At 35.0% G+C, this 19,454-nt stretch overlaps 1 protein-coding gene across 1 annotated transcript; it reads right to left on the bottom strand.

Moving 5' to 3' along the window:
- Window positions 1–98: 98 nt before the first annotated feature.
- LOC111594934 (homeotic protein caudal) lies at window positions 99–16,740 on the bottom strand. The gene is made up of 2 exons (XM_023308426.2): window positions 15,580–16,740; window positions 99–967 (listed from the first exon to the last, which is right to left on the bottom strand). The coding sequence occupies exons 1-2, from the start codon at window positions 16,334–16,336 to the stop codon at window positions 501–503; spliced, it is 1,224 nt and encodes a 407-aa protein (XP_023164194.1). The 5' UTR covers window positions 16,337–16,740; the 3' UTR covers window positions 99–500.
- Window positions 16,741–19,454: the final 2,714 nt, after the last annotated feature.

The raw sequence follows: 19,454 nt of genomic DNA, 5'->3' as shown, positions 1-19,454 counted from the left end.
CTAAGAACAAAAAAACAAAACAAAAGTTGTTTACAAAATACAAATTACATATACATTTACATATATATAGATATATATATATATATGCATATATAATTAATTGAACATAAGGTTTCTTCAAGTGTTTATTTAATTTATATTTTTCTCTTGCTGCTGCTGCTTGGTTGTGGGCATGGCCGTTGAAGGCGTGGAGGCGTGCGTTGAACGCTGCGAATATACAATCACAAAAATTAACAACGTGCAATATTCAAAGGCGCCGCCGCCTCCTACTCCACCTCCCACTCCTTCTTCTTGTTCTTCGTCTTCTCTTCATTAAGCTGTAGAAGCAGTCTAACTGCTTGCCACGCCCACTTTTCTATAACTAGAAGCTAAGCCAGCTCACTGGAACACGTTGCATAGCTGGTCTCCAGCTGCTGCTGCTGCTGCTGTTGTTGCTGCTCCATTAGATAGCTGCCCCCATTCTGATAGCCATGCACCTGATCACCTGCTCCATAATCAGGTCACATTGATAGTGTGCTCACGCCCACCGCTGCAGCTGACATTTGGCTGCTATGCTGCAGCTGATGGGAATGGGCAGCCACCGCCAGCGAATGAGTGTGAGCGGCCAGGTGAGGATGTGAGTGCAAGCGCATTGCGGATATATTCATGGCAGCCATGGGATTCATGCTATGCAGCGGATGCTGCAAATGCAAGCCCGGCTCCAACTTGGCTTTCGCATCCAGCAGCTGGCTATATTCCGTGTGCTGCATCACGGCTGGATCGCTGCCCTTCTTGTTCTGCTTGCGCTCCTTGGCGCGTCGATTCTGGAACCAGATCTTCACCTGACGCTCCGAGAGCGACAGCGATTGCGCCAGCTCACTCTTACGCCGTATGGTTATATAGCGCGATGTGCAGTACTCCTTCTCCAGCTCGAGACGCTGGAAATCTGTGTAGACCACGCGATATTTGTCCTTAGTGCGCGTCTTGCCTATAAAAAAATAGAGAGAAAAATATTTTGATTAGTTAAATTATTTAAAAGTATTTTTTTATAAAGGTTTTTATATTAATATATATGCCTGCACTAATAATGGATTATTTTGTAACATTATTGATGAAAGACTAAGAAGATATTTATCAAGATATGCTTGAAACTTAAAATAAAAATTGTAAATAAAATTTTAGAGTGAAAACGTATTGCTAGAAAATATATTAAAAATTTTAAAAGAAAATTCTAACAAAATTCTTACGATTCTTTGTATATATTGTAAAAAACTCCACAAAATTCGAATACGAAAACATTTAAATTTTAGGTTCCACAACTTTTGTGAAAAGCATTTTAATAGTAAAGCTAAACATATAGAAATTATTAAAATTGTTTTGCATTTTTGATTTTTAAACTATAAATATTTAAGAACTTTGTTTTATTTGAAATGTCAGTAGAAATATTTTAAAATAAATATAGCAAAAAACTGTTTCAAGATCATAGGACTTTAAGTTTATACTGAGTCTGGCATTTTGAAACATGATTTTTATTTATTTCAAAAGTGTAGAACGTGTGAAAATACTTCAGAATTCAGAAACAATTCAAAAAATGAATTGCAATCAGCCCGAAGCTGACTGGCCGGCATGGTCAGTGATATTATGTATATAGATCATTTTAAGAATGAATTTACTTGAAGGAATATTTTCATAGTGAAATATATAATATAAAGGCAATTAAATAAAGTCTATAAACCAAGATTATTATAATAATCAAATTGCATTTTATAGCTAAAATGTTGAACCCCGTATCTTTAGATGGTTTCACTATTATTTTAAGATATCTTGCGTTGGCAACCAAAGATCGTGTTGTCGTCACAACTCAACGCCACGTGCAATGAGTGACTGGCTGACTGACTGACTGAGTGGCGTTTCTGTTAGTCAAACAGTTCACTCTGTTGGTCATCATACAACCCATCCTCATCCTCATCGTCATCAGGCTGAGTTGCAGTTTGCTGACAATATTTGAATTAAGATAGGCCATAAAAAAAAAAAGAAAAAGAAAAAACCGCCTCGTTTGGCCATGTCACGATCAAAAAAGCTTGTCAAGCCCGCTGCTTGTGCGGTAAACATCAAAATTCGAAAAGAAAACGAAAAGACACCTCTGAGCAGGCAGAATTACCTGTCTCATTAAAGGTTACCTTTGCGAGTGTTGCTTAATTGTGGCGCTTGCTGCGCAATTAGTCAATCAAAATTCAAATAAATGACAAACAGCCAAAGACGAGGCATGAAAAAGGCCACGGGATCAAGTCATGAAATATGTATATATATATGGGTGTGTGTGTGTGTGTGTGGATATGTGTGTAGTTGTATCTGCTTACGTGATAAACACGCTCACACACAACTCGGTCGCTCGCTCGCTCGCAATGCAAACACTTTTTGGTTGGGATTTTGCTCTAATTTTTTTATACTATTTCTATGTGCTGCTTTGTAAGCAACAATTAAAATCGAGCAAACAAGCGAACAAACATAAATATACAAATATTTTCACAGATGATAAGTTCAAGCGACATTAGCTGAGAGATAGGCCAACTGGAGCAGCAGAACGCGTAGGTGTTAAAGACCTTAAAAATGCGCTACAATGATATACGATGATATGAAGTGGCCCTCTCACTCTCTCTCTCTCTCTCTCTCTCTCGCTCTTACTCTCCCCGTCTCTCTCTCTTTTAAAAAGGGAAAGTCTGCTGCAATTATTGAAATTTATGAAAAAAAATCAACTCTATTGGAAAATCGCTTAAATTCTTGTTGTGTAGTTAAGAGTTAGGCTGAGTATTACTGACTGTATAATGCCCTGTTGCAAATCAATTCGAACTCTATCAAATTGGCACTTGTTAAAACATTTAATAACTTTGACAAATTGTCGATTATCGAACTCAATTCTTAAGTTTATATATAAGTCTAAGATATTTTGGACCTTCTAAAGTTATTTTTTGAATTATCAAATATATTTTACACATGTAAAACTAATATACCCTGCTTTTAACAAAACTGGCATAATTAACGTTAAGCTTCTTCTGCTAATCTCTCACACACTTTCGTTTATTTTTGACTAAAATAAATAAATGTTACAAAAAGTGCAAAGCAATGTTCCTTTTGCTCAACTCAGACACATTTTATGGTTTTAAGGTTTTTTCACTAAAAGTAGTGAAAATATAAAAATATTAGAAACTGTGGAGGCTTGAAGATTAGAAGAAAAACTTGGAACTAATTTTAGACACATTTTGCCTATCTTAAGTTTAAATTTAATTGCAGTAAAATTTGTGAAAGGTATTAAAAATAATAACAATAAATGTTACGATTTTTTTTTCAAAGGGTTAACTTGAAAAGTTCTAAAAAAACGTCTATAGTCAAGTCCAATTTTAGTATTGGTTTTTTATGTGCATCTATTTTGCAATATATAAACTTAAAAAAATCATAATTTGTGAAAACTTTCGAATAAATTCAGTTTTTTTTTAAATTTCAAATCTTTCTAAATTATTGTGTTTTCAGTTTGAAAACCTATAAAGATAGGAATTTTAAGAATTTTTTTTTTTGATAATTCTGATCTGCTCAAGTTTTGCTTCTTCTATGACAAGTCTTGTTTAATTTTTTTATTTTGTTTAATTTAATTAATAATGAAAACTTTATTATAGTTTTTACTTCAACCATATACAGCAAGACATTTGCCAACTTTCAGCTAGAAGCTTCCAAAGAGTGAGAACCAAAAAAGAAAAAAAAAAAAGAAGCAAATGTACAAAACAGTTAAGGCATAGCAGTTAAGACCCCTTTTGCTTAGCTCTTATCTGGCCCGACTCGCATTCGTATTTATTCTTTACACTTTTGTTTAGACATGAAAATTTATAGCATTCGCCTCATCATCAACAACATCGTCGTCATCGTCTTCTTCTTCTTCTTCTACTCTTTGCTTAGACACAAATGTGGCAATCGTCATATAAAAGTTAAAGCCTCATTCCAGCTAAAGTCGACACAATTTTTAATCTATCTACAGTTCTCGTCTCGCTCTCATAATAAATCTCAAATTTTTAGTCTTTTTGCCATTTTTGTTTTTGTTAGTTGCGCGTGTTCTTGGCCACTAGCTCAACTGATAAAGTGGGCGTTCTTGGGTGTATGTGGGCGTGGTGGCCATCATAAAAATACGCCTAATGCTGATAAGCCAAAAAGCGTATTTGGACAGACGCAGACGTAGCGCTGGCAACGACAATGCTGGATTTGAGGAACTGCACAGCAAATATTTGTCATCATTAAAAGGCAAAAAATAATATATATATATAAATATATGAATATATATATATACTATATATATAAATACATAAGTATTATTTTCTTGTGTAAATTGAACATGCAAAATCTAATATTTATTTATACCTTTTTTCTTTTAGTTTTTTCTAAGCCTTTTTCGCAATTTTTTGTGTTTTTTGATTAAATAATCTGACAGAAAAGAAGAAGAAATTCTACTTGAATGTCTATAATCTAATACATATGCAAATAGACTGCTTCGCATGCTCTTGAAATGGAAAAAAATGCTACAAAAGCTAGTCTAGAATCATAAATAAATTTTATATATATATATATATATATATATATATATATATATATATATATATATATATATATATAACAAATCTTCTGTAGCTATTTCCAGAACTGTCAGGTAGCTCAAATAGCCCTAGCTTGCCTACAGAAAGCTTGCTAAAGTCAATCTGCTTACATTGTGACTATCATCCACAGATGAGTATACTACAGATATATTAGAGTACTAGCATCTCAGAGTACATCACTATATGGCTTAGCATCAGTTGTGCATCAGTTGTTAAACGATTTATGTAATATATGTTTGTCGTCTTAACTTCTGAGAGTGAAGGACTTCACAATCATCAAAGTTCTAATACTGAAGTAGTACAATTTCTTGTACTAAAAAGCCTTCAAATCCATGTTTATCAAATTAAATTTCGGAATGCGTATTATGAATTAAAAATAAAAATTGTTATAATTTAAAATAAAATCAACTGAATTCCTAAGCAATCAGAAACAAGTTGCCTTTGTTTAAATATTTAATAAATAACTATTTTTTGTTAGCAAAAAGATTGATAAAAATGGTATAAATTCTATAGCTGCGATTTGAACTCTTGCCTTTAATTATAATTTGCATTTTCATATTGGATTTCTAATTTTTTCTCATATAAAAAAACTTATTTCATTCATATTATTCAACCTATTCAAATTCAGTTGGGCAACTGCACAACAGAAATCTACAGAAATTTTAGTTTTTCTTTTTTTTCTCTTTAAAAGAAATCTTAGTCTTGTTACTATCTCGTAGTCCGCTAAGTCTTTCAGGCCCCTCCTATATACATATATATATAAAGATACAACATAAACTCTTTTGAACGTGCTTAAGATCTTTCTCAATTTAAGCTATGCACAAATTTTGGGGTTTTCTTTATCTTTTGGCACTTTCCGTACAAATTTCTCACACCTAAAAGATACACAAAGTGCAAACAGTAGAAGAACTGGAGCAGAGATTGTTGTTGGTGTTGCTATTGTTGTTATTGTTGTTTTAAACGACATTGGTGCTAGATGTGGCTGTATCTGACCTTCACGGCCATAATCCAATAAATTGTGTATACCATATATAAAACTATAAAGCCAGCTAAAACCCAACTGAGTGTTTTATTATCTGCACACACAAAACAGAGACAGATAGAGAGACAGAGAGAGAGCGCGACTATTAATATAGCCCCCATTATAGTTAATGTGGACCAAGTCTAACTGAAAACGCAGTCTGGACAAACAGTGCACAGATCTTCAGAATGAATTTGATAAGACTCTGATAAGGTCTAAGCCAAAGCTCATAATTCAATAGCAAAAACAAAAAAACAGAAAGATATCAAATGTCATTTTTGCAAATAGAAGAAAAAGATTTTTTGGAGCTTGTCTAACGGCAGAAGAACAAGAGAGATATGTATATAGGGTATTTAAATGTATATATTGGGTATATATATATCCGTTTAGTTGTTTGTATATTTTATTTGTAATTAAATAAATGTTGGAATGCATAAAAGAAAAAGGTGTGAAATTTTTTTACGACTTTGTCACTGGCTTTCAAGCGCGTGGAGGGGGTAATTTATAAATATATATATAGATATATAAAGATATAGTACATAAGTAAGCCAAAAATGAGGCAGTAGTTGACTACATTAGAAAAATGTGACAAATTTGGATTTGTAGGTATGTATAAGTGTGTGTGGGTATATCGTTATGTTCGACTAGTTGACATTGCCTATCAATTGCATATATATCTATATCTATATATGTATATATATATATTGTTCGGCATAGATCAAACGCACGCACTTCATAATCCCCATTGAGGTCTGTATCAACACTCAAATGAGGCAACATAAGGCGTTGCAGTTGCAATTGGAATTGGAGTTGCAGTTGGAGTTGGAGTTGGGACTCTAAAAGGCTTCGTTGATAAGCCTTAATAGCTATTTGTCGCACATTGAATGTTATTACATATGTCTATAGAGTTTTGATTGCACTTTCATTACGTACACTGTGCAAAAAAGAGACTTGGCTTTATAATTTATAGTTCTAATAAACATCTAAGCCTTAAATGAATCTATATAACTGATCTTGCTTTTACTACAAATATAAAAAACTAAAAACTAAAGTTATAGTTCAAGTTCTATCATGTTACATGTTGCCCATATATTTATCTTTTATCTGTTTCTATGTAATATCTTATTTTGCTTTCTGTCTCTGCCTATCTATCAATTTAAACTATCTCTTAACATATCCATCTATCCACCTACTTAACCTTTGATCACTCCATTTATCTAGATATATTTATATTTCTCTCTATCTATCCATACATATATCAACATATTTGTCTATAAAATTATCTATTTTTCTACCCATATACAAATCTACATTTATTTATGAAGATTTTACTCCACAAAGTAAATTTATATGTCATCAATTCTAGACTTCCTATAAATTCCTATTATAAATAATCTTTCCATTTGCCACTCCGCCACTTATGAATCATTTGCAAATAATCAAATTCGACTTTGAACCACATTTCTAGACTGTTTGCCTATAGATACACAGTTATATATATAATAGAAGTAAATACGAAGCACTTGCTCCTGTTTTGTCCCTGACCTTATCAATAATATATCTCAGTGTAGTAATTCACAATGCATTTTTATGAGTGCAACAAATGTAGTCGTGGTTTTTCTATCTGTGTGTGAGCTACTCGCCGACAAAGGGAAATAGTGCAAACAACAATAACAACAACAACGATAGGGTTTTCATGATTTTATAGCGCAGAAGGATTTTGTAATTTATATGTAAGAGTATCTATCTACGACTATTTAACTGGGGCGCAAAATGGAGCAGAGTTGAATCGCAAACGATTGTCAAGAGACTCAATTGACAATTTGTGCTATAAATTATATTAATATATGAGTCGGTAGGTAGCGTTGATTTTTCAAACAGCTGTTGCCAAAACAGTTACAGTTACGGGGCACAGTTAGCCGGACATGCACAGAAAGATTGCGGCAATTATGTTCACAGTTCCCAGCGGTCCAATCACAACAGCGACCAAGGACACAAGGACAGTTGCATTACATTTAACCGTTAACTGTTGCGGTTAGTTACGGGCCAGTTGGTGGTTGCTCGCTCGCTCATTCGCATGCTGCGTGTGTTAATTTGTCACTTGCGGTACATCTTTATCTGTGGCTGTGCGTATGCGGGGGGTGCGTGTGGGCATTGCCCAAGATGATGACAAAATAAAGCCGCAAACTAGTTGAAGAGCGCACAGCGTGTGAAAACAAATCTATTGGGAGACATTTATTACCTGACAAGTCTACTCTCTCGCACTCGTCTCTCGCTCTCTTTCTCTCTCGCTCTTTCTATTTAAATTTCGAAATTAAAGCTTTAGTCTGGGTCAAAAGTTTCGTGTAGACTTGTGTGTTCTCTCCCACTACTCTCCTACTCCACAGCAATTTCAGTTATTGCACTCTAGGGATATGTCGCACACAACACTGGCAGCAGCAGCAGCAGCAGCAACTCACTTGACTTTTCAAACATACTCAACAATTTGTTTCTGAGCTCAACTTAAAGTTGAGCAAAAATTTTGCGCATAGCGTAAGAGTGGGAGGGAGAGGAAGAGAGAGAGAGAAAGAGTGTCTGTGTGTGTGTGTCGGAGCATCATAAATGTATTGTGATGTCTGTGGCAAGGCAGAGACAACAACAATAACAGCAGCTAAAGCTCACCACCCAAGCGACAATATAACAATAACATTTATTTGGCATTTTGCTGCTGTTTTAGATGCTGTTATATCGTAAATATTAGCTCAAATTACATCATAAAATCATTTGATTCGATTTGACGTTTATTTTATTTTTCCTTTTTTTTTGCCTTTTTTCCTTTTGCATTCTGGGAAATTTACCACCTTTGCGGCAACTGAGGCTGTAGAAATTTAACATATATAAATCAATGCGAACGAGGCTTTCTATGTCCACACAAATTGGAGACTGCTGAAGTCCGAGATTAAGTATTTAGCAAGATATACTGGTAGTATTTTAGTATAGAGTACCTCATCGTTATTCAGAAAAAAACTTGCCTTCATTATAATCACATTTTATTCCCAAAATTAACATAGAATATTGCGCATTTCATTGCTCATCAAGAAAATTAGATCAGCTGTATAATTTCCATCAAGCATAATTAAGGTTCCACTAATGCCATGCACGCTAGCTACAATAAATAACTCTTTCGTCCACACACACGCAAAAGAGAGGGAGAGAAATTCAAAATGGCGTACATCAAAGTGGAAACATGCGACATGGCAGCGCTTTATGAGCGTGTGCCATGCATATGCAAAAAGTACAACGCCTCCAAAAACAGATACAGACTGCCGCCGCTCCCTCTCTGCCTTTCTCTCTCTCACACACTCTTCTCCAAAGGCGCGCCCCGGCACGCAGCCGTTATAAATGCCAAAAGGAAATGCAGCAAAAGTACAAAAGGAAAGAAAAAAGTATATATATTATCAGATCGCGTGCAGCGACACAAACGAATGCCGCACGTACGTGCCGCAGCCAAATTTGTGGCACGCAAAGGCGGAGCAAGCAGAGGATGTTGGCCATATATATATAAAATGTGGCCAACACGCCATTTTGCCCGCGGACCACATTTATGAGTGTGTCGAACAGCGTAGAGGGAGAGTAGGCTTAGAAAATGCCAGCCAATGGCCGCAATTTAAATGCCGCCATTCGAACTCGAACTCAAACTCGTAAGTCGAAGTTGAATTTCGAAGCCGAAGTCGACGTCGAAGTTGCCATTAAAGTCATAAATTTCAGAAAAAATTATTTTCAAATTTACGTTAATTATTTTGAATGCGGCTGCGAGGCATGCAATAAACATTTTACAATCATATGCTATAGACATGCATACGTACACACATACATTCATATATGTATCTATATGCATACATACTTATACACATATATAAATATATAGATGTATGCGATATACGGCTCAAGCTTAGTTATGAGCGGCGCATGCAAGAAGTAAAAGCAAAAAAACCAAGAAGAAATAGCAACAACGACAACAATAAGAAGATGGACGAGAAGAGCAAGCAAGATTTAATTACATATAGAGTGAGAAAAAGTTATAATTATTTTGGATTCGTACCACCTGCTTCCAGCAATTCGGTAAAGTCTTCTAAATTGGGCGTGCTGCACAGCTCTGTGAATGGGTGCGTTTATAAGAGTAGAAGTAGAAGTATAAGAGAAGTTATAAGAGTTAGCTTATATTTCTAGTTAACGACTTAAATATGTCTAATAATATATTAAAAGAGAAAAGAAAGAAAAAATAGGAATTATATATGACTGATCAGTTACTTAAAGAAGTAAAGGAGAATAAATCTTACATATATATATGTTTGATCGGATATTAAGAAACTCATTTGGGTTAAAATCTAATTTATACTAAATTATAGGTAGTACGACTAAACCTTGCTGCACCTTTAGTATGACGTTATATATTGGATATGGTAATGGAATATCTGTCAGCTATACATAAAAACCAATATATATATCGTTATCAATTATCCTCATATATTTTTGGGCCATCTTTAAACTATAAAACTAGCTTTGAATATCTTAAAATATATTTTTATACAAAAAATAATGATCATAAATAATGATTGAAAATGTTCATTTTCTTAGAATTATTTCAAGATTGTTTGATTGATTAGAGTATATAAAAGCCATTAAGAATTGTAGTATTTACTATCAAATACTTCAAACTAATTGACTCTGATATTCCAAATAGAATAGCATATATATTCATAATTAAAATAAAAGAATATATATGCTTTATACATTTGTTAACCTAGTCCATATCGTATAGTTCCGCTATATGGTCCCATATAGACAGCTTGTTTAGGTATACAGGCATTATAAGACTATTTATTGATAATTTGCGCTTCATAAAAAATATTAAAGAAATGAAAATAATATGCAATAAATTTTGCGTATGTGTGTGTGTGTGTATTCCCTTGCCTTAGCTATGGTGTGAACTATAAATTGTCTCGACTTTTAGACTCTTATCTGAACGTGAGGTGAAACACTTTGGGTCAACGTGCAACAATATTTGAATAATCTTTGAGGCCGAGCACTGGGCAAACAGTGAAGCGTGCCCAAGATGCAGCTGCAAGCGTCTAAACACTAGACTACAAAACTGAGATATGGCTGAGAAATCAAAACAAATCCAGGCCAATAACAATAACAATAATAATAATCATCATAATTAAAGTGGCATAAAAATCAGAATATTGCTACCATATACAACAATATTCATTGTTATGGTTGGGCATATAATTTAGTAGCGATATTTTTAGGGCAATATTCTGTTGACTAAAAGAAATATTTCATTTAGTTTTTTTTGCTTTGCTTCTTTTTTTATAATTATTGCTACTTTATTGTATTGTTAAGCGATTAACGGGCATTGCGCTCACAGTTTTATATATAGGTATAACATATATAGAAGCTTCAGGGGACTGCAAATCTTGGCTATAAAAAGAGAAACGTTTCTCATTAAGCCAGACACGTTTCTAAATATTTACGTCAATCAGTGGCATTATGTGTATGGATTACTCACAAACCAAAATAAAAATATTTGTGTGCCGTACAACGCGTCGTATGTGCTATATTTTGATTGACAATCGGCTTTAAATGTCGCTGCCAAAGCTTAGCGAACCAGAGCGACACATTTTGTTGTTTATGACAAAAGGAAATGTTTAGACGGGAAGACAGTTTTTAAAATAATTTTTCGACATATTTTTAATACATATTTTATATGTGCTTAAATGATTCAGTGATATTTGTTTAAACAAATAAAAGAGTCGACTGATTAGAATTCTTGTAAGTTGATAGTGAAATAATTGAATGGACAGAATTGGGGATCTATCAGAATAAAATAGAACATATACTTATATATACATATAGATTGGAAAAGAGCCATGAGAACTCTTAAGTTTTTTGGCATGACAAAATAAGACTATAAAATTGATTTAGTATATATATTTTTATGTATAAAAATAAATAAATATATACTATGTTTTATACGTATTTTTATATATGTATATTTTATATTAAATTATATTATGTATATAGATTAAATATATACATTTTTTTTAATTCATAGAAGCTAATCATTATTATTATTCATTATTTTATCATAAATTTCTCCCATTCCCATCCTTTTTCTCTGTCATTTATGAGCTTCAGATTTTATAGATCATAAGATTTTATAGATTTGATTTTTCATAATTCAACCATCATTTTTAAACCCTTTCTTTGTCTAGCTAAAATTTATAAGTCACCCAAATCCAAGGCGCCTCAACGCACATCACAATACACAGTAAACAATCTATATATATATATATATAAATGTATATATATACATATAAATATCTAGATACACATATCTAAATATGTATCGTAACTCAATATTCAACAACTTATAGAACACATATAGTACATGTGTATATATGACCAGGGCTTTCCAGCTACTTAGCAGCAACAGCAACAATTTTTTTTAGTTATTACCAATATCAATGCCAATACAAATAATGGCTCACAATATTTAAACAACTAAGTCCAAAGCAAATGGAGCTGTTAACAAGTCACAAGCGAAAGACAGAGAAAAAGCAAGGGAGTGTGTGTGTTAGAGCGAGAGAGAGTGTGTGTGTGTGTGTTAATCCTGGCATGTCAATCATGCATAGCGTTTGTCAGACGCAATGTCGCTCTGCGCATATAGTTAGATCATCATTATGATCATCATTACGATGATGAACTGGGCTAATCAAGCAGCGGACTTCATTTTGACACATGCCCCCGGCCACAGCCACACAACGTTGTAGGCAATGCGCACAAAAACCAAATATTGATAGCACTGATAACGATCGAACATCGACAACGACATCGACATCGACTTCGAATTCGAGTTGGACAGGCGACAGACGACAGTCGACACGACAACGAATACCGACTGCAACCTAAGCTAGTGGCCATTTTTAATGGCTTATCATGCAACCAAATAACGCAAGTTTATATATAGTATCTAGTAAACACATACGCCTCTAGGCGTTCACATACACTTAGCGCAAAACTAACTGACCAAATTTTTGTCTATCTCAAACTCTGAACAAAATAGTACATCATAGTGCGTATATGTATCATATATCTTAAATACATGTCAATACACATAGAGAAATATTATGAAGTAAATGCTTTTTTAAGTACTATTTTTTTCTATTTTTGTTTACAGTAAAATACAGCTTAAATTTGAATTCCGAAGATGTTCATTAAATGTCATTAATATCAGATGTCATTAAACAATAGGAAATTCTACTGAATGATTCAAGAACTTTACAGAAGATGACGTATTTCGCATTTTCAACAGAGAATTTTGAAAAAATTAATTATTTTTTCCTTACAAGATCAGGTACAATACAAATTTAAAAAGGATATCATAAATATATATTATACCTTAATTTATTTCTCCTCAATTTATTTTTATCCATCTGCTAAATCTTTTATTTTATATAAACTAAAATCTTCTCACTATTCAAGTGACTTTAATTTGCTTTGAAAATTTCTTACAGTGCAACATAATTTCAAATAGTTTTTTTGGGATTTTTTTTTTTTGGTTTGACGACATTGGGGCTACAAAAAATTATGCTATGGCATATATTGTATGTGCCCTATAGATAGCTTTCCCCTCTCTGTCTATCCCTCTCTTTCTCTCACTTCCCTCCTCCACTCTTTCTCTGCTGGAAACGTATATAAATTTTGTGCCTATTGACATATTAAATCTCAAAGTGTCATGTGGCATTAAGTTTTAGGCACAGTTCCAATCCCACCTGGTGTAGCCTAAAGACATGTTAAAACACACTCAGCCCCAGTTTATGGACAACTAGCTTAACCTAGCCAATGTCAGCTTATCTATGTGTCAAGTTAAGTTAAAGTTTCTTCCTGAATGTTATGGACATTCGACTAATTCATTTTTTTTTAATAATGATTGCAAAGATTTGGCCATAAATGTCGCTATTTAGTTTTTATTGGAAGTAATACTAATTTTTATTGGTTTATTGGCTATATTGTTTTAATCAATACCCCGTTCTTATCGGCCCCATAACCAGGCTACAGATAAAGCACACGTTTTGATACTTCATATCAGCCAAAAAAATATATATAGAAGATTATTGTTGAAGCAACATAGAAACCCCATCGAACGTACCCATCGGCGACCATTGACAGGCGGTCGTTGATTTCACAAAGGTGTTTCATTCTATAGAAACACACCTGCCCTCACCGCCTCGCCCTTACAGCCTACCTGCCCTGTGCTAATCTAATCGAAAACCCCGCCTCAGCTATTAAAACAAAAATTCAACCAACAACAACAACAGCAGCAGCAACAATTGCTGAAGAACTTTATGGCCACACCCAATAATCAAGTGCACAAAGTCACGTATACCCTATAGGTATGCAAGCAGACAGGGTATCATTTTGCCTGGCATGGCGCTAAGCTGCAACATTTTTTCGTATTGTTTATTATTTATATGAATAATAAATAAAAATGCATAATCTTAATTTGTCATCTTGACCCGTTAAAGGATTACAAATAACAACGGGCCGGCGGGCACCAATAAACGTTAATTGCATACCAACCGATTTTATGGGCTTAATGGATATCGTCGATATCGAACGTCGTCAACTTTTGAAACGCAGTGGCCATAAATCGTAAGCGCTTGCGCACGTGTTTTGGCATGAGTGTGTTTGCTTGTGGGTCTGTAAAATTGTGTTCGTTTATGCGTTTGTATGTGTGTGTGCATAGGCATTTGCATTGCTGTAAATGTTAAATGTCATGCTGTTGGCTGCTGTTATGCAAAGCATAAAAATCGAAGAAGTTTTCGAAACAAAACAAAACAAAAGTATATGAAGAGCAAAGGCTAAACCTTGAGCTTTTGAGAGTTATTCAGAGAGCAGTGCGCAATGAGCCTGTATTGCCATATCTTAGTAAAAGAGCTATAAGTATTCAAAGCTTCTAAGCATCAGTTATGTTAAAAGTTTTAACTCAATTTCATACCTATTTGAAACACTTTTCAAGCTGCTAATTGCTGTGAGAGCAGCTTGCCATCACATCTATTTGCATTTTTCATTAGAATCTGGAGAATTGATCGAAACCCATTGAATTTTTTTTCTTTTATAGTTTAATTGATTTACGACACAAAATTAGTCAACAGAGTCGACAAGTTTTTTTTTCAGGCTGCGACCGTTGAGCCTGGGGCACATAAATCAAGGCGGTGTGCGCCGTAAAATGAAGACAAACATTTGATTTTTATGAGCTAATGGCCCTTGGAGGCGCACTCAAATGCAAGCAAATTGCTTACGGTTTGTTATAAAATTATGTTTTCTCCTTCTCCTTCTTTCTTTTTAAAGCGCGAACAGCACGAGCTTTGCCCAAAAGCTGTTTGGAAGACAATGAGAGGGAACTGTCTTTGCGATCTGTCGTTGCGGATGCGGGATAAACCCAGAAACTGATGACTAACTACGAATTCGAATTCGAATTCGAAACAATGCGAATTCCGTTGAGAATGTACTCAAGAAGGAGTAAGCATAAAGCAATTAGAGTCAAATTTTAAGAGCGAGCTTTATCTGCCGTTAATTCAATTATCCATTCTTAAGTACACTGCAGACAAAATGTTTGTATATTTCAGCAACAAAAATAAATGACTCAATATGAAAATTATGAAATAAAATTGAATTAAAGCTAAGTGTGAAGACAGTGTCGTCAACATTTCCATACGCATGTATTGAAACTGACGAATACCAAGTTATATACGAATGGAACAGTACTCACAACAAAAGGGAGCCAATCAAAAACAAGAGTACAGCTTTATGCCATTAACTCTCTTAATGACACTGCATGCTAAATGTTAGTATACATGTACATATCTGTTTATGTATATATGGATGTGAACTTACCAGGTTGGGGTTGCGAGGGATATGAAGGCTTCTTCATCCATTCGTAATATTGCGTCTTCGCTGGCGAAGCACGATGGTTATTGTTGGCCGTAATGCTGTTGTTGTTGTTGTTGTTGTGCGTAGAGGGGCTGTTATTGTTGTTGCTGCTGCTCAAGTGATGGGCCAAATGATGCGGCGATGAGGCAGAGGTGGGTGCACCTGGACTGGAAATTTCGCTGCCCGAAACGGTGATCGGCGGCGAAGGCAAGCCCTCGGCAATATGTTGATGTTGTTGTTGTTGCTGCTGCTGTTGTTGTTGTTGCTGTTGTTGCGCATGGACGGCCGCTTCGTTGGGCTCGTTTAGCTGCGTGACCCCAACAGCTGGAGCAGAGCTGCTACTCCCAGAACTGGCAGAGCTGCTTGAACCGCCGCTGGGCAATCCACTGTTAATGTGCGGATGATGCTGTTGCATCAGCGGATGGGCTACATTTTGTGCGAAGTTCTCACCCGTCGCTGTCGTTGAATTGGAGGCGGGCGAATGCCATTCGCTCGCCGCAGCCGCCGCCGAGTGAAACATGTGCGGATTATAATACATTTGATGGGCGGCATGATGTGCGGCATGCGGCGAGTCCACTTCGCCAAGAAACTGATGATTGGGCGGCGTATGATAGTTGGTTGTCCAATTCCAGGGCTGGCCCGCTGCAGCCGCCGTGGCGTAGGCCAGATTGGCGTTGTGCTTTTGCGAATAGGGCAGCGAATTGTAATAGTGAGAAACCATTTTGAGGTTAGGGCGCGTAAGCTGTTTGTTGTTTGCGATGTTAATATTTATTTACGAAATATAATTGGTTCTTGGTATTTTTGCCAGTTCTGTCTTTTAAGCGCGCTTCGTCTCTTTTTATAAGCACATTTTGCGATCGTTCATACTAAATTTCTATTTTACAAAACTTCTTTGCGCTTCCTTTTTGTGCGCTCTTCTGCACACACTCACGCATTCACGTTTGTGTAGTTTCCTTCTCTTTATTGGTGTAGGTTCAATCTATCGATTAACTCTTTACTTGGTATTTTTTGCAATTTAAATATCGCTTCAAGAACACGCGTAAATTATTTTTTTTTAATACAATTTCTACTACGTTTTTGTCAACTGCCGTTGCGTTTGGCCTGTTGCGACGTTAACCGCAGTCGAATACGTACTGAAAGCAACGAACGCGATTATAGATAAAAACAAACCAAGAAACGAAAAGGGAATCGCGGCAGCGCGCAACCGCTGTCTACTCTAGTCATCTCGCTCGCACAACCGCCAACCAGCTTATGTGGGCTGTTTTTTAACCCTCATTTCCGTTGCGTGTTTGAAATTCAAGATGGCTTATGTGTTGCCTTGTTGCTCGCTCTAACTAACCAGCGAACAACCCTCTCGCTTGCGCATACGTCATGGCTGGCCGTACAGGCTCCGCCCACACACACACATACACCTGGACCAGGTAACAAGACGGTGGGCGTATAGTCAAAGAAAAAACCCCTTTTTCCTTTACAACTGCTTCGATTTGTACTATAAACTAATATTGCCGTTGGCTGTGTCCCTAATTAAGTAATTTCATGCGACTGTGTATGCATTATGCAATTAGTGGCTGTAAAATCCATGTTTTGTAGTGCCATAACTACGGATTTCATTTATTATAGTCAATATATATATCTATATATCAATAGTTATACACATCTATGTGCATATCATTCATCCAGCCTTTGGCATTTTCTTCCTAGCCACAATCAACGTTTTAATGCTTAGATTTTTTACTTCAGTTTTATAGATCCAGTTGTGTGTGTGTGTGTGTGTGTTTGTTTATGTTTACTGTGCAATTGATACTTTCCTTATAAATATCACGCTAATTGCATCATAAGTGGTATAACACCTTCAATATAGTTTAAATATGAGCTATAAATCTAAAGTACAAATTGTTTTTGATAAACAAAAATCCATTTTAGTTGTTTTACTTAAGTATAATTTTGAAAACTGAATTTAGGAAAGAGAAGAATGAGGTGTTGTTTAAAGTTTCTAACTTTTTACAAAATCAAAATGTTTGCATAGAAACAATATTATAAAAGTAAAGATAATAGTAAAGACTTCAATACTACATATATAGTATCGGATTATTTATTATAGATAAGGCAACATATCTTTAAGTTAATTCGACTACATTTTGTTAGTATTAAACTTATAACCCTAAACAACAAGGATGTGGATACAATATTAGAAGAAACGAATTCTAAACCACTTTTTTCTTCAAGCTTTGAAGTTTGACCAAATTTAAGAACTTAAGAATTTATATATCAATTTAAAGTATAAAAAAATGTTAAGAGACATATTGACATATTGCTTAGTTTGAGATAGTTCAAGAATTTTTCGAACTCTAAGCATAACACTTGAGGTAATTCCAGAGATTTTCGAACGATTTTCTAAGCAATTGGAACCGTTTTCATTAGGAGATAAAGTATAAGATATTCTAGCCAATGAAGCAGAACTGAGAAGATACCTTGGGCTTATATTTTAATTAAGAAAGACTCTAACTAAGCAAGACTTTAAATAAAAAAATATTAATTTTCCTAAGCGAGTTTAATGAAGTTATAAGTTTAATGACAACCCTAGCTATGTATTTTATATTTTCATATATAAAAGTTTCTTATTTATATAACTATTTTATATATCTTTATATCTATATCTATATTAAATATATATATATATTATATATATGTATATTTCAATTTAAAATATATTTTAAGATATCTTATAAAACAAAATTACGTTTTCTAGACAAGAATTTAGTTTGATTTGAACCAGGCCTTCAGTAGAAGAAGTTCAGCGGTTGTTCTTACTGTGAAGGTGATCTTATAAGCTACAAGAGAGAAGCTTAGCAAGAACTATATATTAGTTAAATAACCTTTGGCCCATTCGAGCCCGAAGCACTAGACATATTTTAAGGCAAAAATCTCTAGCTTCAAGAGCTCAAAAGATATTTTTGAAAATAAAAACGGTTTTGTTTACAAATGCTGGCCAATAAAGTAGAAGAGCCTCTTTTGGCCTAAACAAAAACAAAAAAGGTGGTCAACTCTAACTGTGGCTGGGCAGCCACAACAAAAAGTAACGGAAAATTGTTGCAAGTTACGAGAAGTCAGCCTTTGCCTGTTGCCATTTGTTTGGCCCTCCCCGATTGAGTAATCCGCCCAAGAGTACCCAGAATTCTCTAGGAGATTAGCGTAAAAAAGCGAATTCATTGATCGTTTAGAGGCGGCTGCAGAGCTATTTAGAGAGCGGCTCGCGCTGGCACGGTGAGCGCGAATAATTAGAAATGCATTCAGCCGACACAATGACAGCCTTTTACACAAACAGACCAGGCCGAATTGCTAGGGCAACAGCCGCTGGCCTCGCTGGCTGGACATATCTAAATGGCCATTGGTGTTGGGCAAACAAAAAACCCCTTAACGACAAGCACAAACAAACAAACAATTGAAGTTTTATGGGCCAAAAACAGGCAACAACTGGGTTCGAGGACAACAAACAGGGCGTATATTAGAGGGCATCATAAAGTTCGCACTGCGATTAGTCTGCCCGCAGCCCACTTTTTTTGGCAGTTCATCCAGAATTCTAGCGAAAGATCTATAGGCCATCTTGCTTTTTACCTTGCCGGCCAAGTCATGTAATATGGGCCATCATCACGTTTACCTGGAAGTCATTAGACGGAGCACAATCTGTCCATTTTTTGTTTAAATACCCCTCTCCTTTCTACCTTTTCTTTCGATCAGCCATTATCGTGAGTCAGCTCTGTAGCTCGTAAATTAGAATATGATCGTAAACAATGCACAACAAAAAAAGATTCGAAAAAAACGAACTTTTTAAAATGCAA

Source organism: Drosophila hydei, unplaced genomic scaffold, assembly GCF_003285905.1.
Source record: "Drosophila hydei strain 15085-1641.00,03,60 unplaced genomic scaffold, DhydRS2 tig00008114-arrow-pilon, whole genome shotgun sequence".
NCBI classification, from domain to species: domain Eukaryota; kingdom Metazoa; phylum Arthropoda; class Insecta; order Diptera; family Drosophilidae; genus Drosophila; species Drosophila hydei.
The sequence above is the reverse complement of the archived record's forward strand: the minus strand, read 5'-3'. Positions and strand labels throughout refer to the sequence as shown.

Coding starts and splice junctions, on each gene's coding strand:
- LOC111594934 (XM_023308426.2), bottom strand. CDS start 16,336: ATGGTTTCTCACTATTACAATTCGCTGCCCTATTCGCAAAAGCACAAC. Junction 968..15,579: donor TCCCTCGCAACCCCAACCTG/GTAAGTTCACAT, acceptor ATTTTTTTATAG/GCAAGACGCGCACTAAGGAC.